The sequence below is a fragment of the Scophthalmus maximus genome, chromosome 8, assembly GCF_022379125.1.
Source record: "Scophthalmus maximus strain ysfricsl-2021 chromosome 8, ASM2237912v1, whole genome shotgun sequence".
NCBI classification, from domain to species: Eukaryota; Metazoa; Chordata; class Actinopteri; order Pleuronectiformes; family Scophthalmidae; genus Scophthalmus; species Scophthalmus maximus.
In genome coordinates, this window is record NC_061522.1 from 5,039,372 (window position 1) to 5,066,990 (window position 27,619).

Here is a 27,619-nt window from a genome sequence, read left to right on the forward strand (position 1 = left end):
AAGGTGCAAACAGTCCTGCCATTGCAGTTAGTGAATCCTCTCAAAATCCAATTTGAATTGTAGCAGACACTCTTACCAGACCACATTTGAAAAGACAAAACCGGATGGAGACCAACATCCGAAAAAGACAATTTCTGAGGCCGACAACAGGATCAGAATGAGCGGGCAACAACGTAACATCTCATATATTTTCTTTGGACACTTTAAGGTTTAATTTGAAATCAGGGTAGGGTAAGAGTCAGGAAAGGTTTAGTTGTTGTTGCACACTAACTTTATCCTCAAATGATGACTTATGTGTTTTTTTCCACAATTTTTACAACAATGAATGAACAATGTCATATATATATCGGTTTTCAAAAACCAATACTACATCTCCCTCTCTTCTTTCGTTCTTTTTGGGGTTTTTATGTTGCTCTTTCTAAAATGTTGTGTTTTAACAAATGTCGCTTTTGGTTTGGTTGTTGTGCTGATATCTGGATTTAGTTGGGTTTTGCTGTTTTTATTTTACTATTGTTGTACTATTTGTCATTTTCTGTATCTTGTGAAATGTTGCTGTGTATTTAATATATACATATTTATTTTTTATATATATATATATAAAATACATATTATATATTTGTGTGTGTGTGTATATATATATATTTATATATATACACACACATATATATATATATACACACACATATATATATATACACACACATATATATATATACACACATATATATATTTTGTTGTGTTTTGCACTTCAAAGCCACCATCGTTTTCACTTCAAAACCCCTGAACGCATCTTTCACCACACTGCCAGTAAAAAGGCTGTTTCGTGTAGTAGCACGACTTCAACGTCAGGGGGCGACCTCTGCGCATCTGGTCACTCATTCTCTCTCTCTCTCTCTCTCTCTCTCTCTCTCTCCCCCCCCGACACACACACACACACACACTCGCAGAGCCGGAGCTGCCGCAAAGCCCCGTCCTCCAGGGCTTCCCAAGCACCGTGTTTGCTTCACCCTCTAACAATATCCTCCAGTCGAGGGAGCGCAGCGACGGACGCGTTGGACCGACGCTCGTCGTGTGGGAGCAGCGAGCGGCGACGACGACGACCCCGAGCGCCAACCGTCGTCGGTTTACTGAAGCGGAGAGAAAAGAGAAAAGCGACGACGACGACGACGACGGCGACACTGTCAGATGTACGCGGAGACAAGCGCGACGTGAACGGATTCTGGGTTTGCGGGTCAACGAGCTTTAACCCTTTAATCCACCGCTCAGCGCCGCTGCTCGGGCTGACTCCGCGTCTCCGCGGGGGGACAATGAGAGCGGAGCGGCCCCGTGGCTGACCGTTAGTGTTATCATCGTTGGTATTTATTATTCGTATTGCTGTTATCATCGTCATTGCTCTCGTCGTTCCGCTCCTCTTCAATGCGGTCGGGACCGCGGCGGCGGCAGCAGCAGCAGGCAGCTCGGTGCGGCGTTCAAGTGCACCGGCGGAGTCGGAGGAGACAATAGGTGAAACACGCGAGACTGCGCCAAAGAAACGACCACGACCGGTCCGCATCCGCCCGGCGCGTCCCCGAGGTACAGTAGTCTCACACGCACGGGCGCGCGCACACACACAGACACACACAGACACACGCAAGGGGGTTCTGATCCACACACACACACACACACACACGGGGGGGGGGGGGGGGTTCCGATCCACACACACTGCTCTCCTCCTTCCTCCCTTCCCTCCCTCCTTGTTGCCTTGACGACTCGCCGAGACTGCGGTAGTTCGGCCGGACAAAGCGGGATGGAGATGAAGCTCGAGCTGATCCGGGCTGTTTTTAATCGAACGTGTCCACTCATGTAGTTTAGATTATTATTAGACTGTTATTGGGAGTCGTGTCTGTGTGCTGTTTTTTTATTTTTCATATATATATATATATATATATATATATCGGCCATTTCACAGCGCCCACAACACTTTAATCTCACGATGCCTGTGGTTGTTGTTGTCTGTGTGTGTGTGTGTGTGTGTGTGTGTGTGTTTATTTGCAGCAGCAGCAGCATTGGGGCGTTAATTGGGTGATTGGAGGTTGCTTGTCTGTCAGCCATGCCCATAATTCATGTACAGTACGTGTCCAAATACTGTATGACCTCCATCTTTAAAACGATGACCTCATAGGTTTAGTATTTTGCTTCGAGTCAGTGGGCTCTTTGAAAAAACAAAAAACCCTCCATGTTGGATTTTCAAGGTTTATTGGGGATAAGCAGTGCAGCAGTTTTATAAGCGTAATATTTAAAAAATATATATTTTCTAAAATGGGGATAAAGGCACTTTATGCCATTTAAGAACACAAGGAGCTGTGGAGGGAATGCTTTTAAATGGCAAAAAAATATTATGATGTGATAATAACAAATGAAATGAAGCAATGTGTCATATTGCAGTCTTTCAGGCCCCCCCCCCCTTTAACCAAACACACACACACACACAGACACACACACACACACACAAACAGGTATGTCATTGATAGGTAAGGACACGCAGCAGGGATACCCTGTGATCACAATCGATCGAATCTTTTCAATCGATGGCAAATCGTCACGTGAGACATTTATCAAACAGTAATGTTTAATATCAAATGCCATGAGGGCCGTCTGATGTTGATTGGCATGTTTGTTCCATCCCTTGTTTGTGACTTATCACTCATAACTCATCAGTCATTTGTATTTACAGTTGTTGTTGTTTCTGTAGGTTTTGGTGGTAAACAGTATTTGCAGCAAGGACTTTGGATACTCTACCTTCATCTTGATGAAACATACATTCATGCTATAATTTCCTTTCGCCCTGGCCACGACAGGAGGTGTGAACTGTACGTGAGGTCATTTCTTTTGCCCTGTCAAACCTAACAATGGCCGTGAATTTCTCGGTTTTATAGAGTGAAGTGACAGCCGGCAACAGGGAAGGGAGCTGCTGCATCGCGATGGCGGCCGTAGTGAACTACTCGCCACCTTGGTGGGTGAACCTGCTCCACCGGTTGCCTCATTTCAACATCGAATTCCAGCTGGTGAGCAGTGACTTCAGACCCGAGGACTCCGAGTATCAGAAGGTAAGACGAGTGTGCGGCGGGCAGGGTGATTAACCCTCATCATCCCCCTTCATGGTGCAGCTTCACCTTTAATCACCTCGCCTCCTGCCTCTTTACCCACACTGTAAATTCACAGCAGAGTGGCCAAGCGGTGGCTGAGGCTGTCCGGTATCCACTGAGTTGTGGGTTCCCTCCCTGCATCGATCAATGGTGTGTGTGTGTGTGTGTGTGAGAGAGAGAACGAGAGACAGACGGAGAAATGTCCTTGGTCGAAGCACTGACCTCCTTTCCTGTTCCATCATTGTTCATAATCGATTAGTCAGGGGAATCCTTCATCTGGGGCTCAGGACCCTTTTAATGGGTGCGACATGAATCTGATGGGTTTAATGTCATGATAGGTGAGGAAAATAAATCTAATCCACGCAAAATGATGTTTATTTATCTATTTGTTTTGATGTTTCTCAAACCTTTGTTTTCCATTTTGAAATATTTGAGAGTCTTAGCTCATCAGGACTCTTAAAACTAACGGAATGAGACAGTTTGTGAAGCAAACATCACTCTCTAGATGAAGTACTTCTAGATCAGAACATGCAAGCTGTGATTGGAGTCGAAAGAATTTTTTATTAAATGATCGCTAACAATGCTGATAATCTATGAAATATTTTAGATCAAAACACCCAAACAAACGCCAGTTCCAGTTTCTTACTTTGAGGATTATTGTTAACTGAGAATCTGTGGGCTCTCGACTGTTGGTTGGAGAAAACATGCAGTTTGAGGACATCATCTTGGTAACTGGCGATGGGCATTTATACCGGAAGATAAAAAAATCATCAGCACGAGTTAAAAGCACAAAACTAATTTGAGTCTTTCTTTGATAAAGTAAAAACACTCCCGAGTCGGCAGCGGTGCCTCGGAGCGCAGCTCCGTCCTAGAGGGGCTTTGGCTCAGTTTTTGCTGCATTTCATTTGAATCCTCAAACAAGGTGACTCCCAGGTCTCTGCAGCATGAAAAAAGAAACACGGTCTCGGTTAGCCCCACGCGAAGCGGAGGCACGATGTTTATAGAGAGTCGCACATTTCACACGCCGCAGTCGACTCACTATGAGTTTGCCGACATGTATGTATGGGGAGCGGGGGGAGGGAGGGAGGGAGGGCGTGCAAGTTCAAGAGCCGAGCGTGGGAAGGCACCCACGGCCATGAGCAAGGAGAGGGAGATGAGGAGTGGAGACAGGGAGAGAGGAGGAAGAGTAGGAGGAGGAGGAGCAGTGACAAAGATAAAAAGAGACTGATTGGAGGCGAGAGGAGAGAGAAAAGGCTCGATGGGCCATGGGAGGTGCTTCTAAATTGCCAAATAACCACTTCCTGCAGGCTATTCAGTGTTTAACTAAGAGCCTTTGTGTGTGTGTGTGTGTGTGTGTGTGTGTGTGTGTGTGTGTGTGTGTGTGTGTGTGTGTGAGAGAGAGAGAGTGAGTGTCAACGTTGTGTGACCACTGGAATTTTAAGGACCCCCTCTTTTAGACTAATTACATCCTGACATATTTCAGCAGACGCCGCTGTTTCTATGTCACTGATCTTCCTGCACTATATGATCACATGTTTTTGTTTTTGCACGTCGTTGGCACGTACAGTAGTTGTGCACACATGCCACATGTTTTATACCGCGCGTCACACACACTTTTTAATTTTTTTTCTCTGTCAGTGCGTATTCAGCACTTAGTGTCATTTGTCGAGGTGAGGTCACCGATCTCCCTTAGGGGGTTGTGTGTGTGTGTGTGTGTGTGTGAGAGAGAGTGAATATAGGGGTTCTATTCAGGGTGAAATCATTAATTCTGGCTAGACGGGGGGGGGGTAGAGGGTGAGAAGAAGAAGAAGAAGAAGGAGGTTGAATTGAGTTGGTTGGGGGAAGGAGGGAGGGAGTGAGGAGGGAGGGGAGGGGGGCCGTTGCAAAAGAATGCTCTCTTTCTTTCTTTCACTCTTTCACTGAAGCGTCTTTAGATTGGCTCAGTGTATCTGTCTCAGAGGCTTTTATGCATCCACTCATCCAGCTGAGAAACACACACACACACACACACACACACACACACACACACACACACACACAGTGTCCCTCAGTGCTCTGAGTCCGTCACCGCCACACAACGTAACACTCACACACACACTCACACAATAGAGAGAGATTCTTCTGTGTGTATGTAGTGGTTTTCTTTCTGATGTGACTTGGCACAGGTTCATTTGTATTCAGCTCTGAAGCTGCTCAAAACTTTTTTTCTCACACCATCTCCCTCTCACTCACTCACTCTCTCATTCACTCTCTCACTCGGGGTTTTTTTTTTCTCTCTCTCAAACAAACACAACTGTTTAGTATTCCGTCACCGGTGCAGTTGGTCTCTGATGACTCTGACTTTATCCACGGATGCTGCTGACTCTGTGGCTCTTTCTTTTTTCTTTTTTTTTTGCTAGAAAATGGTTTTATTTTTTTTTCATTCTTTTTCCCCCCCTGAAGAGCTGAAATAGGAGCGCTTATCCTGAGGTTCTGCAAGGCATTGAAATAGCATGTGTGCCTAATGCGTGTGTGTGTGTGTTTTTTGTGCGCGCGTGCACGTTCGTCTGTTTGTATTACGGTAGAATCGCGGAGTCAGCTACCACCGTTAAACAGCTGCAGAACATTACAGAGGAATCATGTGACCTGTAATAACACACACACATATTCCCAGCTGTGGAAAGTAAGTAAGTATAATTGGTATTTTTTGAAGTGTATGCTACAGTTTGCACAGTGGAAGACATTGTCTCATTGCGTTTTGAAAAGGATCAGAGAAGCTCAATGACTAAATTGGCTGCTATTGAATCTTCTCATGTGTGTGTGTGTGTTTAAAGATTAAAAACACACTATCCAGGTCTTTGTCTGAACACATATTTTGCCGTAAGTGTTTTGTTTGCACTTAGGTTGCAGCAGGTGATACAGGTGCAGTGAATATAAGCAGAATGAACTCGGCGGGTCAGTCGGCGCCTCCGGGGAGAAGTTGAGAGGACAGTATAGGGAAGGCCAGACCGCAGAGTAACGCACAGGCAGGGAGAGTGCAAGGACAACTCAGTGAAGTGGAAGTGATTGATCCTGTCAGCTCAGTCATACACACACACACACACATCGGCACACACACACATCGGCACACACACACTGACACAGGCGTGCACGTACCCACACTAAAATGCCCAGGCACAGTAGATCACTGTGCCTGGGCATTTATTTTTAGCACCTCCTCCTCCTCCAGCCTGCAAGCTGATCTCTAGTAGTGTAGATGCATGTGCGCGCATGCACACACACACACACAAGCACAGACCCACACAAGCGCACACACACACACGCACACGCACACTAACATCTAAGTACGCAGACACACATGCACAGCCGAGCTCACCATGCTTATTAGTAGCTAATTGAGCCACACTTAATCTGATGGTTTGTCAGGCTGACGGTTAACCTTGCGGCCATCGTCAGGGGTAGAGCAGCCATTTTTAAAAGTGCAGGACACAACTGCAACCCCCTGCCTTTGGCCCCATGTTCCAGTCTGCTCAACACGCCAAAAACGAAATGAATGCCACACATCTTTACATGTTCTTTCAACATTATATTCAAATGACCACTTGGTTAAAAATGTGCATTGTAGCACCATGCGCTTCACTCAAGGATACTGTATTCAGTATTTTTTTTCCCTAAAGACTTTAATTCTCTCTTTGGATGCAACCAATGGTTATTTTCATCATCCATCAATCTTTCGATATTTTCTCCATTGAACGATTAGTTGTTTGGTCCATAAAATGGTGAAAAATGTCGATCGTGTTTCCCAAACTCCAAGACGATGTTTTGTTTTGTTAGCACACCAAAGATATTTAGTTTACTGTCATAGAGGAGCAAAGAAACCGGAGAGTATTCACATTTACGAAGCTGAAATCAGAGAATATTGACTTATAAAAATAAACCGCTCAGACAATTTAACTTGACTATAGGAATCAGTTTTGTCCAATTTGTTCAGTAAAGCGAGTGCTGCTTTTAAATGCTTTCCTTTGTTTTATATAATTGCAGTTTGCAAATCAAAAACAGGTAATTAGAGGACGTCACCTTGGGCTTTTTGAAATTGAGATTTGGACCAAACAATTACTCGAATAATGACATTTTTTATTATCATTATTAACAATCTTAAGAACATTAATAAGCCTGCAACCAACAATTATTTTCATTGTTGGATAATCCACTGATTACTTTCTTGATTGTACACCTTTTCTTTTCCATAACATTTTGGAAAATAACCAAGATATCGCGTTCTTTGGAGCCAAAGGGTATGACATTCAGATTCCCTGTTTCTATCAAGTGTGTATGACCAAAAAAGAAAGAAGCGAATCATCACATTTAAGAGGCGGACACTTTGTCTCCCAGTCTTTCATCCCTCCACCTTCCACAGTATCTATGTCATCCCATTGTCAGTCCTATAGCGTGATTTATACTAGATGCCACGAAAACATCCATCGTTAAATACTGTAGCGTGAGCTTCTGCAAAGCCTTATGCGTTTAATGGTACATGGTCTAAAGTCACAAGAGATCAAACAATGCATTAGAGGAGCACACAGGGCAGAGACGTCTCTGTCTCCAGTTAAGCCTCAAAGATAATGACAGGAGGATAATACCAGGGACTAGGATTCTGCAGAGCTTATCTCTCCCTCCTCTGCCACCGGGATCCTCCCCTCCCATCCTCCACTCGTGGTCTTGAACCTGTTGGAGAGAATCAGTCGGGCAGAAAGCAATCAACTGGTTTTACCAACTGCTGCCCAGCAAGAAAGTAATCACGTGTAAACGACAGACACGCAGTTTCGACACAAACCTTCACGGCGTCCTCTGTTGATCAAAGTTCAAACTGAAGATGTGAAAGTATTTGTTTGTAATATTCAAACTAGCCATTGTACCACCAGTCAAGGACTGTAATTATTTTAGGTGAAATGTGATTGGTGTCTCCTAGCTGTAGACTTGTAGGTTGGAATTATGTTGTTTGAAAATGACCAACACTCACTCTCACCCTCCAGAATGTCATATCACAGCGCTGCAGTTCACTTCCTGTTATGTGTTGCATCCTATTGGCTGCAGTGGTCAGTGGTCTAGTTAAGTGACCCACTAGCTTTACTGGATTGGTTAAAGCCCCCCAGATTTGATACATTACCCTCCTCTGACCCGGTTACACATCTGACACAGTTCACAATTAATGCTGACCTTGTTAGGCCCCGTTGTTACCTCCACCGAGGAGATTATGTTTTCACCCGGTTTGTCTGTTTGTCTGTTTATCAGCAGGATTACACAAAAAGGCGCTGAAATGCTTTGTAACTAAAGTGGGGCAGGGGCCAGGGGATGAACCCAACACATTGAGGGTCAGATCCACATCTTCATTCCTGAGTCTTTCCTTAACGTTGCAAGATTCTTCCACATTTTCATCGATTTCTCAGGAAATAATATACAGATTTTGTCACTGTGATGTCACAGGGAAAGGAAGAATCTTTCAGATTAGCAATAAATCACATTTTGCACTAACAATCAAAGGGCTCAAAGTGTTTTTGTGCAGGCACCACTATTGTATAGATTGTCATGAATATTTGTACAAATATTCATGTCCCCCTCAGGGTGAATTGTAACCACTAAGCCGCTCGCTTATCTTTTCATCTAGCTCCATATCAGGTGAACATTTTAATCTGTCCCGCTCTTGGGTTTATATCCAAATATCTGCAAAACTAGTGGCATCATCCGCCTCAGCTGTACTTTTGTATTTAGTGATAATCATTAAAAACAAAAAAGCGAAATATGGGAAGCATTATGCATATTAGCATTGTCACTGTGAGCATGTTAGCCTGCAGACATTGGGATGCATCTCTGTAACCACGGTACAGTCCCACAGATTGTCTTGCACTACAGGGGTGTCCAACTCTTCTGGGTTGTGACCCAGCAAAACAATGGCTCCATCAATGGAAATGTGTTTACATATCGTATATAGTTGTTTTCAGACATGCACTGAAGTCTCGACATTTTCCGCTGCGTTTATTCATATGTGAAAAAGACCAACCCAATTTTCCAGATATTTTCTAGAGTTCACGTCTGAAAGCAGCAGCAAATGTGTTCGGCTTGTCCGTCTGTTCGTGGCAAACGATCGAAGCTTTGGCTCGCGTGCACTCGGTACGATTCATGTGCATATTTACAGTAGAGGTGAGCGAATTTGCCGCAGGCTGAGGAAATTGCTGGCTGGCAGCGAGGAAAGAAATGAGGTCAGTAGAAAGAAACCAGCAGTTCATAAGTCTGGGGAGCCAGGAAGTCTGCGAGGAAGATCTCGTTGAATGTGTGAGGTGGAGTCAGACTGTGTTATCATCCACGGGGGAGGACTCCCCTGAATTACAATGTGGCTGTTTTTTCTGAACATGCAGAACTGTGGCACAATTTCCTTTTGTCTAAAGTGATCCGGCAGGTAGAGATTTTTGTTTGAGCGGCAACGAGCCTTTGTCTGCGCCTGGTCCTGCAGCAAGAATGACTTTTCCAGACGTCTCCAGAGGGGGAAGGAAAAGCTAACATTGCCGCGTCTGTCTGTGTGTGTGTGTGTGTGTGTGTGATAAAAAAAGATTTCATCAGTTCCTGGCAAATTGCTGTAACAGCCCTCATCTCTGTCTCTATCCATTTCTCCCTCTGCAGTGCTCAGTTCAGTCGTCTTCTTTCTCTTCCGTCTCTCTAGCCTAGTCTCTTGTTTTTGTTCCAAATCTACCCCCCCCCCCCCCCCCCCTCACTCCTCGGCCTGTCTGCCCCCACCGCCCCTCTTCTTGTTTTGCACTTCAAAGCCTTCGGAGTGTATGTGATCTGTGTGGTGGGTCTCTGGCGCACGCAGCTCCCCGTCAGCGGCGCTTCCGCTCACCGCGTGGAGGTGCTGTGCGTACTTTGATGGCATGCAAATGTGTTTTTCGTGGTATCCATCAAACGCCCATTTAACAGCCGCTGTTCTCTGTCCTCGAACTGCTGCACGGAGGAGCACAGTTTGTTTATCTGCTGTGCGTCTTGTCTGCACCAGAAAGACTGAACCATGTGGTGTCTCTGTGTATCTGGTTTCTGCTCGTATCGGCTAATTTGCTTCCTGAATTCTCCAGCCAAGTCCGAAATTGCTCCCTGCCCTGTGATACTATCAAACACGATACATTTGTGCACTGAATGAATCAAGTTTGACAGGAAAGAAAGTATTAAATAAACAGTGTTATGAAATCATGAACCTCTTATTGCAACTAATTGTTTCTTTCTTCCTCTCCTCTTCAGTCCGTGTTGCTGCTCGGCTCTGTGGCGTTGCTGTGCTTGGCCCTGGACCTCCTCTTCCTCCTCTTCTACTCGTTCTGGCTCTGCTGCCGGCGACGCAAGAGTGACGACTCCTCGCACTCCCACACGCACGCGCAGCAGCCCAGCGCCGACTGCTGCTGCACGGCCTGGTGCGTCATCATCGCCACGCTCGTCTGCAGGTGAGAGCTTGTTCCCATGAGAGTGACGCGACCTTTTGCGCTTTGTTCGCTGTAGGGAAAAGGGCCATGTGAGAAGAGCACGACAAAATCATGGAAGGAAAGGTCATGACTGGTGGAGACCAATCAGGAAGTGGACGCGGGTGTCTGCGTCATCATCTCCAAAAGTGTCCACACTAATATATTTTACCTGTAAATCAGCTGGCGTCCATACTACTCTGGAGTTTTCAAGGCCCTAAAATGGAGACTTGTGCAAATGCTGCCGGTCTTTTGGAATTAATGACACAGTCGCCAACATCTGCTTCCTGATTGGGTCTTATCAGTCACTGCCAGCTGCGAATGCAAAGCCTTGCTAACACCCACTTTCAGCAACGGTTCCATGTTGTTGTTGTTGGTCGAAAAGGGGAAATACCTGCTTTAACTTCTCTCCGTTTCTGGTTCTCGTTCTTAGTATATTTTTTTTTGCAGACTACTGAAAATAAGACAACCAGCTTCCTGTTTTTACCGGCATGCGAATGACCAGCATACGCAAATGGTTATGTGACATCACATGCATATTCAGGTGTGTTATGGGACAGATATGACTTCTGATACTGAGCCAAAACACTTGGCTGGACGGAGGTTGCTTTGGTTTTAAAATACTGTTTCGTAGTGCGGACACAAGTGTAAATGTAGTAAAAGTCATGTGTTTTAAAATTAAAATGCATCAGTGTGTATGTAGAGATCACGCGTGTTCACTCGGGATGCACGGGGAGACGCATTCTAAAGACAGGTGTGAGCAGACATTACGTGGGGCTGTCCACTTGTGATCCAGATTGACCCGACATGAATGTTCACGCCAGGAGCGAACGCTCCGCATACCACAGCCTGTTGGTGCACAGCTGTTCATGTCATTATTAAATTGCACAGGACGGACACTATGCCCTAGTCACACAGTTACGTTTCCTTCCATCAGTTTTATAGACATTTTCAATTAGCACATTAAAAAACGGAGGAAGCGCTAGAAGTGTATGAAAACAGGTTGGAAAGATGTAAAAAAAGAGATGAGGGCTGACGGGAACAGCTTGGATGTCACGGTACAGCGCTTGCATCTGCTTCTTGTACTGCATATAAAGCGTTCATTTTACTTTTACACACTTTCACTCCACTGGCAAGCACAAGACAATGGAAAACAACAGGAGCGCAGAGCTCCACCAGGGCTGACCAATCCCCCACGTATTAATGCAGCTTCATCCAGAACTTGTCTTCCCATCTCCAGTCTGACCTACATATTTTCCAAAAAAATGTTATGCCATTTGTGAAGATTTGACACAAACTGACAAGTTTTGCCTCTGTCTCGCAACGCTGACGAATCCTTCGAAAAAATTTCCTTGATCCCGCCCCAAAACTTAATCACCTGTTACCATGGCAGAGACCTTTTTGAGTAATCATACATACGAACAAAGAAACAAAGAAATAGACAAACAGGTTGCATAACCTCTTTGTGGAGGAAATCAAACAACAGGGAGGTCTGGGATCTACATGCAACTAACTGCTTATGTCCCAAGTTCAGGTCAAGTCAAGAGTCAGTCGCCCCCCCACCCCCCCATCTCTATCACCACTGATAAAAAATGATGACCACTGTTAAAAAGATTGAATCTTGAATATATCAGAGCTTATGCAGCTCAGTTAATTCTGATCTCATCACTAGGCCCGTCACGATAATTGCGTTAATCGACTTATCGTGCGATAAATGAAAATGAACTCAATGATTCAAGATCACTTGATTCAGTATCAACAAAATGGTCTTAAAATGACAATACCATTGTCTATTGCAATTATTTCTGGGACAATATATTGTGCAACAAAAAGTTATTATCTGCATCATCCCTGTAGATTGCCAGTTGTGTCCATCCAGTCCTGTATGAGCCCGTGTGATGATGTAACCGGGAGCCAAGGCAGCTGGTTGAACTTGTGTTTGTGTTTATCTGACTCTGTCGACTGTGTGTGTGTGTTTGTGTGCTTACCGAGGTCTTTGACCCAAGTGACCGAGCTGAGTGTGTTTTGACCACAGGTAGCGAGCCGAGTTGACTCTGCTCTCCTTTAGCACACAAAAAAAAATGCACATGCAAACATTCAAACTGTTCCTCTTTCATTTACTCTCTTGTCACATTCCTATTTCCTCCCTCGCTTCCCCTTTTCTTCCCTTTCGTTTCTTTTTTTTTTAACCATATTATTTCTCTCTGTTCGGCATTCTCCCTGGCCCAGAAAGGTTGCCATGGAGACAGAAGCAGATTTGAAGCAGAGATGAATTATACAGTCGGGGGGAGCTATGTCTGCGTGTGTGTGTGTGTTCGCTCGCGTGACTCGCTGCCAAAGAGTGTTTTTTGTACGCTTTAATATTTCATAATTACGTAGCTATAATATTTCTTTGTGAATATTTGATATGGATCTGAGCACGCACACACACACACACACACACACGTTCCTGTGTGATGGCGTGTGCCTTTTTTTGTGTGTGTGTGCGCATGAGATTCTTTGTTCCACAATTTAATATGACATCATATTTTATTTTTGGCTCCAAACCAGCTACATGTGGTCTTCCTCCGTTTGTGTGCTGGTGCAGGGTGTTTAGTGGGAAGCTGTTTTCTTGTATTAGCTCCAGTGAATGCATCACACTGTGCTGAAACTGGATTATGAATTAGTCAAACAACAGAAGATCCATCAGAACGCTTTTATTATTATCAGTTTATTGTTTATGCCTTTTTTCAAGCAAAATGTCAAACCTTTGCTACTTCCAGCTTCTCAGCCTCTTTGGGTTTTACATCGTTCGGCCGCAAAGATGTGTGTTATTTTGAAATGTCACCTTGGGCTGCTGCTGTGGGCATGTTCCTCTATTTTCTAACAGTTTCTCATCATTAAAAAAACATTGCAGGATTATTTATTTCAAAAGCCACTGGGAATACGTGAATCCAATATTGATTTGGCTCCATTTATTCAGATAATAGCTTCTCGCTGTATTTAGCAGAGCTTTGTCTCATGTTTTCATGGAAGAGACATGGGAGACATGGAAGACATGGAAGTTGACTGCAGCTTTAACTGGAATCAGGTGAATCAGTTTAGACTAATAGACTTTTGACCCAATTTTGACTGAATGCAACATTTTACCATCCCAGCTGCAGCTGCGTGCATTTTAGTTTGGCCATTAAGATACAGAAAAGATTTATGATGTCCGTCCATCTCTGTTGAAAATGGACTGAGGCCGAGACCAAAGCTCTGCACTGTCTCTCCGTGTTACCATCAGTCAGATCCAGACGCTGTTTCTAAAAAGGAAAAATGATGTCCTATTAATGTATGCGTGGGGCTTTTTTTTACGTTTTATTTTTTTAAATCAGGGCTTAGCAGGCCAGTGTTTTGACGTCAACTGTTTGACTTCTGAAGTTTTTCCTTCCTGCAGCCCAATGTTTGTGTCTCATATTCCAAGCTGCTGGTTAATAAAGTCATGAAACCCCTTGATAGGAGCGGCAGCAAGATAAAAACTCATGGAGACAAGAGGAGGGATGAAGATGAGGGATGAAAGGAATTGGAGGTAGAACGTAGTGGGAGAAGGAAATGGGCGGTTGAAGAGAAGAAAAGGATGAGTAAACCGCAGTGGAGGGAGATGATTTACTGTTAAAAACGGAGATGACACGGAGGGTGGGAAAACGGCAGGAGACAGGTGGAGAGGATATTTACATCGACGTACACAAGCCACATCAATGTGTCTTTACGACTGATAGTTCATTTTTTACTCCATTTCTCTTGTTAAGCCTGTTTCCCTTACATCCATCACAAAGCACTAAAACACACACCTGCACAATGTGTGTTTACAAAGACACACACACACACACACATACACACACACATACCATTTTGTGTAACGTGGGGCTACTCGAGATCTAATGGGCTGGAATGAATTGCCTTAACAATGGCCATAAATTTCCCGCTGCAAATTCGTCTTGTGTTAGTCTGAAGACAGACGTCAAGAATGCAACGAGCACACACACACACACACACACACGCACACGCACACACGCGCACACATGCACAGATACAGTAAACAAAGGGAATGGAGGGGGCTACTAGAGCTTTACAGGCTGAGAGAGACAATAAAAGCACAATGGGGAGGGGGGGGGGTATGCAGGGAAAAAATGGGTAAGATGTGACAAGATAGTGTGTAAGAAAACATAAAAGATTGGTGCAGTGGCAGCATTGGTGTTGCCGGGCAGTCGAGGGGTAATGAGCAGCGTGAACATGGTTAAGGAGTGTGAGGGGTGGGAGGAAAGGGAATTGGGGCCACGTACTTTAATGTTGTCGCATGTGTCGTGTGTACGTCGATGCAGAGCTACAGAAGGACCACATTATGTTCGGTCTGGTGACCCAATTGTTGTGTTGACTGTGTGTGTGTGTGTGAGAGAGAGAGAGAGAAAATTATTCCTGGGAGTCCCGTGGCTGCCTGAGGCCCAGTGGTGACACCAAATCAAAGCACCAAGAACTCAGTGCTGCCTGTTGCTGGTTACCAGAGGGACTGCACTCAATAGCTCAATGTCTTTGCTGCAGTTTCTGTCTGTCTGTCTGTCTGTCTGTCTGTCTGTCTGTGTGTGTGTGTGTGTGTGTGTGTGTGTGTGTGTGTGTGTGTGTGTGTGTGTGTGTGTGTGTGTGTGTGTGTGTGTGTGTGTGTGTGTGTGTGTGTGTGTGTGTGTGTGTGTGTGTGTGTGTGACTGTGAGCGAAAGAGAAGAGGAAAAAAAAGAGAGCCACTATTCACTCTTATTGATGAATTTGATGCCATCCGATCGCTGAATTAGTCATCGTGTTAACACATGGCCCTCTCTGCTCTCTGCCCCTCCAGCGCTGGCATCGCTGTAGGCTTCTACGGAAATGGGGAGTCGAGCGATGGCGCCAATCGCTTGGCATACTCCCTTCGTCATGCCAACCGCACCGTGTTCGGGGTGGAGAAGCTGGTGAGTTATCTGCTGTGCTATTTCACTTAAAAAAAAAAAAAAATCCTCAAGCTTACTTCACAGACCCATTAAAGAATATTAAAAAAAATGTGACTGATGGGGTTCTTTGGTTTTCGTCTGAGCGCAGGTGTCCGACAGCGCCCTCGCCTTAAACCAGACGGTGGAGGAGAACCTGGTCCAGTTGGAGACGGCCTTCGAGGAGCAGAAAGACTACGTGTCCATCGTCCAGAAGCTGCAGGGCCAGCTGGACGAGCTGGTGAGGCTGATGGTGGACGTCCCCTTCTGGTCCAACACCGACGTCTCCCTGGAGGATTTGGCTCGCAAGACGGAGGTGTTCGACTTTTACAGGTTAGTAACAACAACAAAAAACTAGTCTTACATACTCTGTCATGCAAAAGTTTTAAATATTCCAGGGATGAATGTTATTGGATTTTTTGCAGATATCAGAAATTTAAAGTCAATATTGGCGAAGAGGATAACGTGCAGATATTATCATGCATCCCTAAAAGATTGTCTGGATAGTGCATTCTAAGACCATTTAAAAAACGACGACACTAATATAAAGATATCAACCAGCCATGGCTCTAAAGTTGAAACCGTATAAATCCCCGTGTCAACATTTGCTATATAATCTTGTGATGCTGAGTCTAAAACCTTTAAGAGTAATTACCTAGTGATCTGATTGTGACCATGGTTTATGTGAAGTGTCTTCCACGGAGTATTTTAAAGGATTAATTAGCTCGGTCCCAAAAGACAAACAACGTCGCCTTTGAGACTGAAGTGTTTCGCCTCGGTGTTGTTGTTGTGGAAAAGCGAATCCCTATTTGTAAGAGTCACTGAGGTCATTTATTTTCTAATCTACAGGTGGTTGGGTTACCTGAGCCTGCTGCTGTTCGATGTACTCATTTGTCTTCTGGTGCTCTTCGGCCTGATCCGCAACTCCAGGGGCGTTCTCATCGGGTACGTTCACTTCACGTCGTACCTTTTGAAAAGTTTCTCCTATTTGGAGTGAAATCCTTCCACACAACACGCTTGTAACTCCCCAAATCTTGTGTTTGTTTTGTCCTTCAGAGTGTGTCTGCTGGGGGTGCTGACTCTGATAATCAGCTGGGCGTCTCTCGGCCTGGAGCTGGCTGTCGCTGCTGTAAGTGTAACCATGGCAACATCGAGCCCAGCTCTCGGGCTCCGCGGTGATGTAATCTCTACCCACCCACTCGAGCGACTTGTGTGTTCAAAGAGGGGAGCGCTACTGTTAGTCTGATGTGTCACGTGTGTGCTTTTACCCTCTTTAACAGTCCGCCAGCGACTTCTGCGTTTCCCCGGATACCTACGTCACCAGGGTAACCAAAGAGAACGCTGTCATCAACCAAGGTATGCAGAGACGACGATAAATAGCCAGTCGACTGGAAGTAGCCAGGTGTTCTTGAGTTGTTTCTGCTATAAAGCAGTGGTTACAACTGTTTTAGACGAATGTCGCATTTGTTGTGAGCAGTTCAAACAAATAAAAATTTCTTCATCTTCTCATTTTTTTTATTTGAATATTTTTAGAGGTCTGAAGATATAAAATAATCCTTTATTTCATATGAACATGAAATATGTGTTATTTACTGTTTCAGCTTGAACCCATGGGGCGAGGAGAAAAGGTTTTTTATAGATTATGAAAACGATTCAATGTGCTGCTCATATAGAGATACAGTATATATATAATACAGAAAAGACTCCAATTTCTGAACTGACAGTTGAATCTCACCCTGACATTGTGCTTCTATTTCAAGAAACAAATGTGAGTTTGTGTGTGTGTGTGTTTCCAAGGGGATTGTGTTTGATTGACACCCTGGAATCTAGAAGCTCTTACTCTCTCTCTCTCTCAGCAAACCCTGCACACTCTCCTCTCACTCTTCCTCCTGCAATTCCCAAATGTGAAAAAAGATTCAGAGCACATTCTTGCACTTTTACTTTGCATCATTATCTGATTTGTCCTCCATCTTCATCCTTTCACATCCCACTTTACTTCTCAATTGCTCGCTTCCTTCCTCTACCTTCCTCATCTTCCCTCTCAGCTAATGAGCTCTGTGGTCCGTCCGTTGTTTCCGCTCTAACTGTCGGCTGTAGAGCACAGATGTTCCCTCTTAAAAAAAAACACACGCAGTAATGCTTCAGTGGTACTGCATTCACACTTACTGTCTTTCATTACGTCATAGTTTATTTTGTGTTTTATTCTTCAGTTGATTTGTTATATTCCCAGATATCCTGCAGTATTACCTGATGTGCAGCCCTGGCCAAGTGAACCCCTTCCAGCAGGTAACGTCACCATCCTCACTCCTACTGTTGTTTCGATTAAAACAACTCAATGATGATATAATAAGCAGGAGACTCATTTTGTGTTTTTTGTTTGTGTCTCGTGTTTCCCTGTCACGTTTTTGTAGAGGCTGTCGGGGAGTCACAAAGCGTTGGTGGAGATGCAGGACGATGTGGCAGAGCTACTGAGATCAGCAGCACGCGATTACGCCAACACCAAGGTGCGTGTGCTCGTGTGTGCGGAGTGATCTGTGGGTCTTTACTTTCACGCACGAGCGGATGAAAGTCTTTATACTCACACATACACACAAAAAAACCACCGTGTACACACAAACCTTTTGCCTTTTGCATGTGCAGGGGAGTCTTGAGCAAATCCAGTCCGTGCTGAATTCCACGGAGGTTGGTCTCCACCAGCTGACCGCTCTGGTCGACTGTCGCAGCCTCCACATGGTGAGTCACTGTGTTTGTTGTGTGAGGAGAAGAGAGAAGTCCTCACATCCTAGATCTGTCATGGCAACTGACTTCTCTCCTCTCCTCCCCTCTCCCCTCCCCTCCTCTCCTCTCCCCTCCTCTTCAGGACTACGTTCAAGCGTTAACCGGCCTGTGCTATGACGGAGTCGAGGGCGTCATCTACCTGGTTCTCTTCTCCTTTGTCACTGCTTTGATGTTCTCCTCCATTGTGTGCAGCGTGCCACATACCTGGCCTGGCAAGAGGTAACACACACACACGCACACACACACACACCGATACACACCACACACACACACCGATACACACCACACACACACACACACACAGCTTAACATCCCTAAATTAGCCTCTCTCTCAACATAACCTGTGCACTAACAGCTAACAAGTTACTAGTTCTAACTTCTTGTCTCACTGAATTCAGCGGATGGACTTGAAAACAGGGGAATGGCCCATAAAGAATCTACTCGGTGCCCATGCATGTACTCTTTCACTGTATTTGCCTCCTGAGCTCTTGTATCCTTCTGTATGTCTTCCTGCCTGTATTTGCATCCATCCATCCACCCATCCACTTTTTTGCCGTGAGCACTGCCAGTCTGGCCGTTGGTTTGTTTCTATGTGTGTTCATTTTCTTTTCTCATGCCTTGAATTTGGGAGCACCAGTGTTTTGTGTATCACTACTTTTTTTTCTTTTCTTTGCCCCACTTCCTCCTTCTGTTCCTTCCCCTACCTCCTCTCCCCCTGTCCTGATTTGGAAATGTTTTTGGGCTTCAGCGATATCGAAGAAAACGACCCTCGGGTCCAATAAACAGATTTTTCAAATAGCCTCAAACAAACCAAATCCTTCTGTGGTAAAAAAGAAACAGTGCAAAGAGCTTTAGATATGTGAACTTTTTCACTTTGGTGAACGAGTTGAATTAATGAAACCACAGCTGTGCTGTTTTTTCGCTTGTTGGTGGGTGTGAATTACCAGCAATGCTACCGCGTAGCCCGGCAGGTATCAATAATCCACAATCCACAATGTTCCCGAATTAAGAAAGAAGTCACATCTCACTTGATCGGATGCTTTTGGGGCTGCCTGTGCTGCAGCTGCAGAGTCCTTTTAAAGGGCTGCACAGTTGGTCGAAAGAGTGAAACACCTCCATCTGGTGGCCAGACAGGATAGTTAGGTCTCCACCTTTTTGTCTCCGTTATCACAGGGAGGGTCCTGCTCCCTCCCTCTTTACATCATTAGCTGCTGTCAGGACATGCACCGAAGTCCCGGACATTTCCCCCAAATTTTCCGGAGGGGCTGCATGCGAGAACGCAAATGTTGCTCCGCACATTTTTTCTGGAACTTTTCCCATCAGCCCCCCCTTGTACAATATTCGTAAAATGTCAGAGTGAGCTCATATGAGAATAAAGGAAAGCCAGTGGTCGCCCTACCCAGGCGTTAACCCCTCGCCGGGATGTTCCGGAAATGATCTTGCTCTTGTGAACATGTCTGACTCGCACAATCTCCTGCTGCGTTCTTCACATGTGAACGTTAAACGAAGCTGGCGTCTCAAAAAACAGCGCTTGAAACATCTCCAGCCTGTTGTGACTTTTCCAGTACGTGGACAGTCGGTACAGACTGCCAAAACAATATAACAGTCTTAATAACAGGGTCCACATATGCAGCTTTGTAATCGTTCATTGTCGAAGCCAGTACATTTCTGTAGCCAGAGATCAAACTTCCAAATCAGCACACATCTTATTTATCTCGATGCCTCATTCTGTTACGTTGCCGGCCGTTTTACATTTTTTGACCATTTTATGTCTGAAAATGAATTTTGCCCAAACCAGCCACATTATCTCCTTTTTTTCCCCCTGACTTTTTTTTCTTCTTGCCTTTTTTTTCGTTGCTTTAATTTCCATGGAGCACTCCGAGATGCATGAATTATACAAAAATAAAATGGATTCTTGAAATTTGACACTGTTTGGACAACTTGAAATGGACAGTAAAGCCCAGGGGCGAATCCTCTCCTGTCAGTATTGGACGACTGCATGAAAGAAAAATGACTGCATGTTTCTGCGTATTGAGAGAACTTTGAGAATATCGAAGAGCCCTTTGTCGTCTTACAGTTTAATAATATGCACCAGTCCTCTGCTCTGAGCTGTGTAGTAATGATAGAGACACTACTGTACTTGTTGTGGTCCTGTTTTTGCAGATGAATGCTGCCAATGTTCCCTTTTCTTCTTGTTCAATTGCTTTGGGGCTGAAGGCATGGTCTTAACCAGAGACTCCTCATAGTAGAAGAACACCGTCCCCCTCTCCTAACCTCCTCTTCAACCACTTGTTTACACTCTGTTGTCTCTCTCGGATTCTCCCTCCCCCTCTACCCCCCCCCCCCCCCCTCCTGTTCATCATGCCCCCTCTTGTGCCCTGCCCCTTTACCCTGACCAATTGAAGGACGGATGAGGAAGACGGAGAGGACGAGTCGGGCGTCTCGCGCGGCGGCGTGCACGATAACCTGTACCGCGTTCACATGCCCAGTCTCTACAGCTGTGGCTCCAGCTACGGTAGCGAAGCTAGCCTGCCCGCCACAGCCCACACTGTCAGCAATGCCCCCGTCACTGAATACATGTGAGTTAGCACCCACCGCTAGCTGGAGGCTAGCAGGATCAATCACACTGCCTGCCATGTAGGTAGCTGATGCTCTGCCCCCCCATGTGACCCAGACTAGCAAGCAGAGAAACAGCCCACTGCCTGCGATCTAAGACAAGTTAGAATAGCTAGTTGTTGTTTTCCTTTTGCTATGTATGGCTCCGCATGTCCTCTGTGACACACTGTCAGCAGTATGCTGTATGTCACTCAGTGGGTTACAACCCTTCACCAGAGTCCCCCTTGATGCTCATAGAAAATTAGACGCTTTGCTGTATCTGCCGGCCGACCTGTTTCCGTCCAGTGTCGGCAAAGATCGCTTGCTCTCAGAGAAACAAACATAAACCTCTGTAATCTGCCACTGCTTGCTTCTGCTTGAGCCGTGCGCTTATCAAGCACAATGCAGTGTTTGCTGCAAAGCAAAGAACTGATAGTTTAAGATATCTGTCATATAATATTTAGGACCTATTAATGATCATGTTTTTCATATTTTTTGGCCATTGAGAAATCCTGCATGTTTAACAATGCTGATTGACTATATTCCTAAGCAAACACGTAGGGTTGTTTGACCCAGTTGTGAGCAGCAATCTGACATTGAAGAGCAGCAGTCAGCTGTCATCATCAGTGAGACTACCTGCTGCCACAGGGGCAGATTCATCTTTTCCTGGAAAATCATATTCCTTCAAAAATTGTTTAGCAATAACATGAAATTGACAGTCACTAAAACAGAGCTAACGAATGTGTGTTGAGTTGTGTTTGTTGGAGCTAAGCACGGTCAGAACACCCTGGTAGTTTTAGGCTCTGTTTTCTGTGTTAGAAGTTTGTGTTGACAAAATATATTTGTATAATAATTTATACCTAAGATTTATAGATATCTGACTTAGGGCTGCAACTAACGATTATTTTCATTATCGATTAATCTGTCGATTATTTACTCGATCAACTGATTAGTTGTTTGCTCCATAAAATATAATATATAAAATTGTGTTTCCTAAAACCCCAAGATGATGTTTTGTTTCATCCACACACCAACGATATTTAGTTTACTGTCATAGAGGAGCAAATAAACCAGAAAATATTTACATTTAAGAAGCTAAATTTAGAGAATTTTGCCTTTTTTTCCTCATAAAAACTACTTCATTTAGTAGTGGATTACTAATCGATTAATCGATGAACTGTTGCAGCTCTAATCTGACTGTTCACACGACAGTAAGAAGATGTGATCATACAACAAACCAAAGATCAAGCACATAACTCCTTTTAAGCTTCATATTACTGTGCCCACGAGGGACATTTGAAGCTTAATAAATTCATTTTGAAGGCTTTAGGTCGCCACGCAGATAAAAGTAGGATTTGTCACTGAGCCACTGGGACTAAATGTTTTTCTTTTGTTGCATTGTTCAGCGAGAATGTTAACTATGTTGGACTGTGGCAGTCTGGTCTTTAACCTCCGGCTCTGTGCTACAAAGCTCAAGTCTCTGACTTGTCATTATTATTATTTTCTCTGAGGCCGTTCATCACTAGAGAGTCACTTCAGTAGTGACCATGAGCAGAACCGACAGCTGAGCACCGGTGGCAGGGCGGGTGACCACATGCAGTAACCTCTTATTCTATAATGCAGGAGCCAGAACGCAAACTTTCAGAACCCTCGGTGTGAGAACACCCCCCTGATTGGCAGGGAGTCCCCTCCACCCTCTGTAAGTGCACACTTTCTAGAACACACTCTCCCTCCACTATCTTCCAATACCCACAGGGCTGCTGGGGGACAAAAAAAACAACGAAATCGAGCGTAACGACAGGAAGCACGGCGTTGACCAATGTGCGGCGTGTCTGATTTTGAACGATGTGGCGCGCATGCTTGTGTGGATATTGGAAGGTAGCCCCCCCCCCCCCCTCTCCCTACACCACTGCAAGTGTCCCGGGATCATGGACCGCCCTCCATGAAGGTCATTTTGGCAGCCGGGGAATCACCTGGGAGTCTGTTGAAAAGGTGGATCTGCACTTTGCATCAAAAGAGAAGCTCCGCTCTTTTGATGGGTGACAATAGTTGGGTCAATGTACAAAGTTGTTCTCTACTTCTGATGTAAAAAAAAAAAGAAAAAAAAAGAGTCTGGTTGGTTTTTTCGCCGTGGCCGTCTGTGAGGACACATCGGATGTTTGTCGGGGTCGAGAGAACCTCAAACAACACTTCCCAAAAAATATATATTTTAAATATCTAGTACTGTCGCGTGTCAGGAGTTTGCTGCAGTACGAACAGACATAACTCTGCTGGGCTTGCAGGTGACGCCGTTCAATCAACTGCAAACATCTGGGGGCCACGAACACAGTGAGCTGACAAAATGTAATCATCAAATCTCTTCCTCGCCTCGGCGCAGCTCCTAGGACTTATTTCTTGCGAGTTATGTCGAGCCCAAACCTCTAAAAAGTTCCTCCTCCCCCCTCCCCCTCCCTGTTCCCACAGTGTGTCTTATGTGTGCATTCTCTGGTTCGAGGTGTGTGTGTGTGTGTGTGTGTGGGTGTGTGTGTGGGTGTGTCCTCTGTTTCTGTGCCCCCCCTCACCCTTCACCATTAAACAGTCACGGGAGCACGCTTCCCCACCTCCACTGTCGGAAACTCTAGGGGGCAAACCCCCCAGAAAACAGCCCCGGTGCAGAGATTCATCATTCTTTTGGCGCGGCTGTCGACCGGGGGGCCGTCGGCCTCCTGCTGCAGAGCTGCTCTGCTCCCCCCTGGAAACCAGAGACTCCTCCAGCTGTAACTGAGCTTGGCTAGCTCACCCAGAGACCACTAACTAACTCCTACCAGGCTAACCTCCTACATCAGAACTAGAGCACTAACTGCAAACCACTGACAAAGAATAAAACCACATCCGCTAATTTACATGTAACACCATCCGGACGCAATCAGCTCTGATGTGATGACTGTTGAGTGTCGTGATCCAACACCCCTGGCTGTCCAAATGACTGGTCCAAGGATCTCTGTTTGTGTTTACATCACATACTCTATCCATCTATCTGGAGATCTATCTATCTGTCTATCTATATCTATCTATCTATCTGCCTGTCTTTAACCATTGCATCTCTTGATCTAATGTACATTATCTAACTGTGAGACACGTTCTTCTTCTTTTATTCTTCAGTGTGAATATGACTTGATCATAATCCCATGTTTTTCCTCTTCCTGTCTTTTTTTTTTTGTCCTTGTCCCCTGCTCTTCTCTTTCTCTCTTCACTCTTTCTCTCCCCCCCCCCCCCCCCCCCCCCCATCACTCTCTTCAGTACACCTCTAGTATGAGAGCCAAGTACCTGGCCACCAACCGACCGGACCAGAACCGACGCTCCGTTCCCAACGACCAACTGGACCCGGCTAGCCGGCATCACCCCGCCGCCCGGCCACAGTCGTCAGTCCACTAGATTACCAGATGCCGAATAACCCCGTCCCTCCCCCAGTACTGCCTGAATCCAGTTCTCACAGCCAACGAGACCCACCAGAGCTCAGTCAAGGTCGACTGAACTTCACTTCAACAACAACCGGTTCACCGAGAAACACCACAGCGCATCAGGACTGCACTTTGAAGGTCCACGACTACTGCTCACCCACAGTTGTTCGGAAAAACGGTCAAAGTTCATCCGGCAAGATCATTTCATTCTGCCTCTCGATCGCTCATCCTGAGCTGCTCAGTCCACCACTGCTGTGATGGACTAGCGCACATACAATACCCACAATGCACAGCAACTGAAGCCCCCGGCTCCTTCTCCTCCACAGTTTCTCCTTCTACTCTCCAGATATCTCCTCCTCCTCCTCCTCCACAGGGATCTGTACACTGCCCCCCGGTGGAGACAGCCACGCCTCTCTCACCACTCAACCCCTGATTCTCCCTTAACACACACACACACACACACACACACACACACACACACACACAAATGCACACACAAACACACACCGTGTACAGAGTTGTAAATAGTAAACGTGCTTAATTCTGATCTCATGAAAAGTAGAACCATTACTGGTAACGTGGTGTGATGTGTGTCTATCTGGAAACTGTTGCTGTATCTCTCACACACACACACACACACACAAACACACACACACACACACGCTGAAATAGGCAGATAGTTGAACTGAACGCTCATCTGTATAAATAATAAGACGGTGAATCAGAAAGCCATGTTTAGATAGAAACTCACATTCTCTCTTCAGCGTAACGTCGGTGTCCAACTTGAGACTTGAATCGTGAAGCTGCGACAGTGTGTCCACGCCCGGCCTCTCCGTTGCCTGTCTGCTAATGCATTTTTTGAACACGAGCCAGGAATCCTGTTGCGGAGTAACCGCTTTGGAGGTTTTTTGGGGGGAAATGGAGAGCGAGACAGAAAGGACATAAGGAGGCTCAACCTGTGCCAAAAACTCTGATTGTGAATACGAGGGATGCCCGATTCTGTCCCTCTTCTCCTGCTGCCTCCAGACGTCTAAGGGGGAAAAAACCCTGCACATCTGGAATGTTTTCTCTGGAGTGTAAAAATAAAAAGGGAACAGGAGAGACACTTGAACACGGGGAAGCGACGGACAGATCACTGCGACAACACATATTTGCCAGGTGCTAACTAAAGCCCGTCGAGGTCCCGGGCGACGACGACGAGCACTGAGAAGGGACGAAGACCTGTTTTGTTACTATGATGTTTGTTTGTTTTCATTCAGGGATGTGATCAGGAATATAAACCAAGATTTGGAAAAAAAAAAAGGAACAGCTTTCCATCTTTACTGAATGGAAGTTGTGCCCCTAAACCTGACAAAGAAAAATCATGTCCCTGATAAGTATAGTTACATAAGTGTTTCAGAATTAAGGACAGTGGGTGTTTTTTTTTTTATGTTTTATCATAATCGGACATCCGGGATGTAAAACTGTGACCAACTGAAGTGTTCTGATTTTTTTTTGTTGTTGTTCTTCTTCTATACTGTTTCTTAATTCCTTTGCTTTTATTTTGTTAACCGGGGACTGGTGACCGTCAGCCACTTGGTCGTGGTGTTTTTTTAAATGCTATTTTTTGATTTTAATTTTATTTTTTACCCACAAGCACAAATTCTCTTCAAGGTGACATTGTGAGATGGAGAAGTGAAACACTGCCTGGAGCACTGCCAGTGGTTTTTCCTCCGACTCGTAAACTCTTGTGTACAGTGTACAAAAACCCTAGTCGTTGACCTGTGTGTGTGTGTGTGTGTGTGTGTGTGTGTGTGTGTGTGTGTGTGTGTGTGTGTGTGTGTGTGTGTGTGTGTGTGTGTGTGTGTGTGTGTGTGTGTGTGTGTGTGTGTGTGTGTGTGTGTGTGTGTGTGTGTGTGTGTGTGTGTGATTGTGTGTGTGTGTGTGTGTGTGTGTGTGTGTGTGATTGTGTGTGTGTGTGTGACATCACTGCAGAGTGTTTGGCTGTTGCTCTATCTCAGTGTTTCAATATGTGTGTATATACAGTGATCGGTGTGTCTGAGCGGCTGGAGTCATTCCTCACCACAGAGCCGCTGCACGCACGCACACACGCACACACACACACACACACACACACACACACACACACACACACACACACACATTAACACACACACGCACACACACATTCAGTACAGACTGACTGCAGCGTCATTGTGAAACCCACCTCTCCCTGCTTCTGTCCTTGTTTACGTTCACATCTAGAGCCGTAGTGTAACTGCACGCCCCTCCCACAGCTGTGACATCACACCCGTAGCCATGTTGCATCGTGGGTGATGTAGTTCAGTAGGAAGTAGCTACATTTCCTTGAGAACCCTTCAACACCCTTCAACCACCATTCCTGTACAGCATTTTAATATTTTCCGATTAATCAAATGACCACTTCTCGTAATTAGCGAGACAATCGTACATGTGTGATTTTACAAGGAAGAAAAAATGTCCATGTTATGGTAACAATGCTACCTATGGTCTAGTATTTTACAGTGTTTTTCTTTTCTTTTCTTTGCACCATTGATGCAAACAATGTTAAGATCTGTGGGACTAGTCACTGATTAATGGCCTTTCATAATGTTTTTAAAAACTCTTACAGCACATCATATCACAATTATTTTTATTTCTCTTCCGTCTTGTAAAAAAAAAAAATCAAAGTTTAAAGATAAAATACTAGCTAGCTGTTTTGTAGGAGAATAAAGGCAAGAGCAGCGTTTTTCCTCTCTTAATTAATGGTGAATGACTCTCTGTCTTGCGATGTTTTAATAAAACTATTCCAGTGTAACTCTGCATTCCTGGTTTTAAAAGCTGTATTTGAACTCCTGCACGACGCCCTGTGGGACGAACCCGACCTGGTACAGGACGAATCGACGGGGAGCGCGGGCGTGCGTGTGTGTGCGTGTGTGTGCGGTACGTTTACTCACAGGACTTCAAATACACCTCTGTCCCAGACGTGACGGACAAACAATGTTTTTTCTATGGCTGTTTTTATTTTCCGATGGTTTAACTAAGATATTAACGATGATGTACATGTCAAAACTGTGGTAACGATCTCATTCAGCCTGGAATAAATGTAAAAGAAAAAGAAATTAAAGCAAATTTAACGTACTGACTTAAGACTGTGGCTTGTTCTTGGGGGATGGGATAGTGTCCGAGGAAGCAGAGAACTAAAGGTTAACAGAAATTAGCAGATGATAGA

At 45.1% G+C, this 27,619-nt stretch overlaps 1 protein-coding gene and 1 long non-coding RNA gene across 3 annotated transcripts; one reads left to right on the top strand and one right to left on the bottom strand.

Moving 5' to 3' along the window:
* The first annotated feature begins 905 nt into the window (after positions 1-905).
* Positions 906-27,529, top strand: ttyh3b (tweety family member 3b). 2 transcript variants are annotated; one of them, XM_047334155.1, is made up of 15 exons: positions 906-1,572; positions 2,916-3,086; positions 10,389-10,585; positions 15,451-15,562; positions 15,690-15,910; positions 16,427-16,522; positions 16,634-16,706; positions 16,858-16,933; positions 17,808-17,863; positions 17,989-18,081; positions 18,218-18,310; positions 18,438-18,574; positions 20,761-20,934; positions 22,574-22,649; positions 24,230-27,529. In XM_047334155.1, the coding sequence occupies exons 2-15, from the start codon at positions 2,961-2,963 to the stop codon at positions 24,362-24,364; spliced, it is 1,665 nt and encodes a 554-aa protein (XP_047190111.1). In that variant the 5' UTR covers positions 906-1,572; positions 2,916-2,960; the 3' UTR covers positions 24,365-27,529. The 2 variants fall into 2 exon arrangements, with proteins under 2 accessions (XP_047190111.1, XP_047190112.1); XM_047334156.1 differs by lacking the exon at positions 20,761-20,934.
* On the bottom strand, positions 6,432-10,883 carry LOC118311936. Its single transcript, XR_004794106.2, has 3 exons — positions 10,773-10,883; positions 10,346-10,634; positions 6,432-7,829 (listed from the first exon to the last, which is right to left on the bottom strand). It is a non-coding gene; the product is annotated as an uncharacterized LOC118311936 (long non-coding RNA).
* Positions 27,530-27,619: the final 90 nt, after the last annotated feature.

Excerpts from the sequence above, each read along its gene's own strand:
- ttyh3b (XM_047334155.1), top strand. The coding sequence starts at position 2,961 with ATGGCGGCCGTAGTGAACTACTCGCCACCTTGGTGGGTGAACCTGCTC. Across the intron at positions 10,586-15,450 it reads ATCGCCACGCTCGTCTGCAG|CGCTGGCATCGCTGTAGGCT; the intron begins GTGAGAGCTTGT and ends CTGCCCCTCCAG. Across the intron at positions 18,311-18,437 it reads ACTGTCGCAGCCTCCACATG|GACTACGTTCAAGCGTTAAC; the intron begins GTGAGTCACTGT and ends CCTCCTCTTCAG.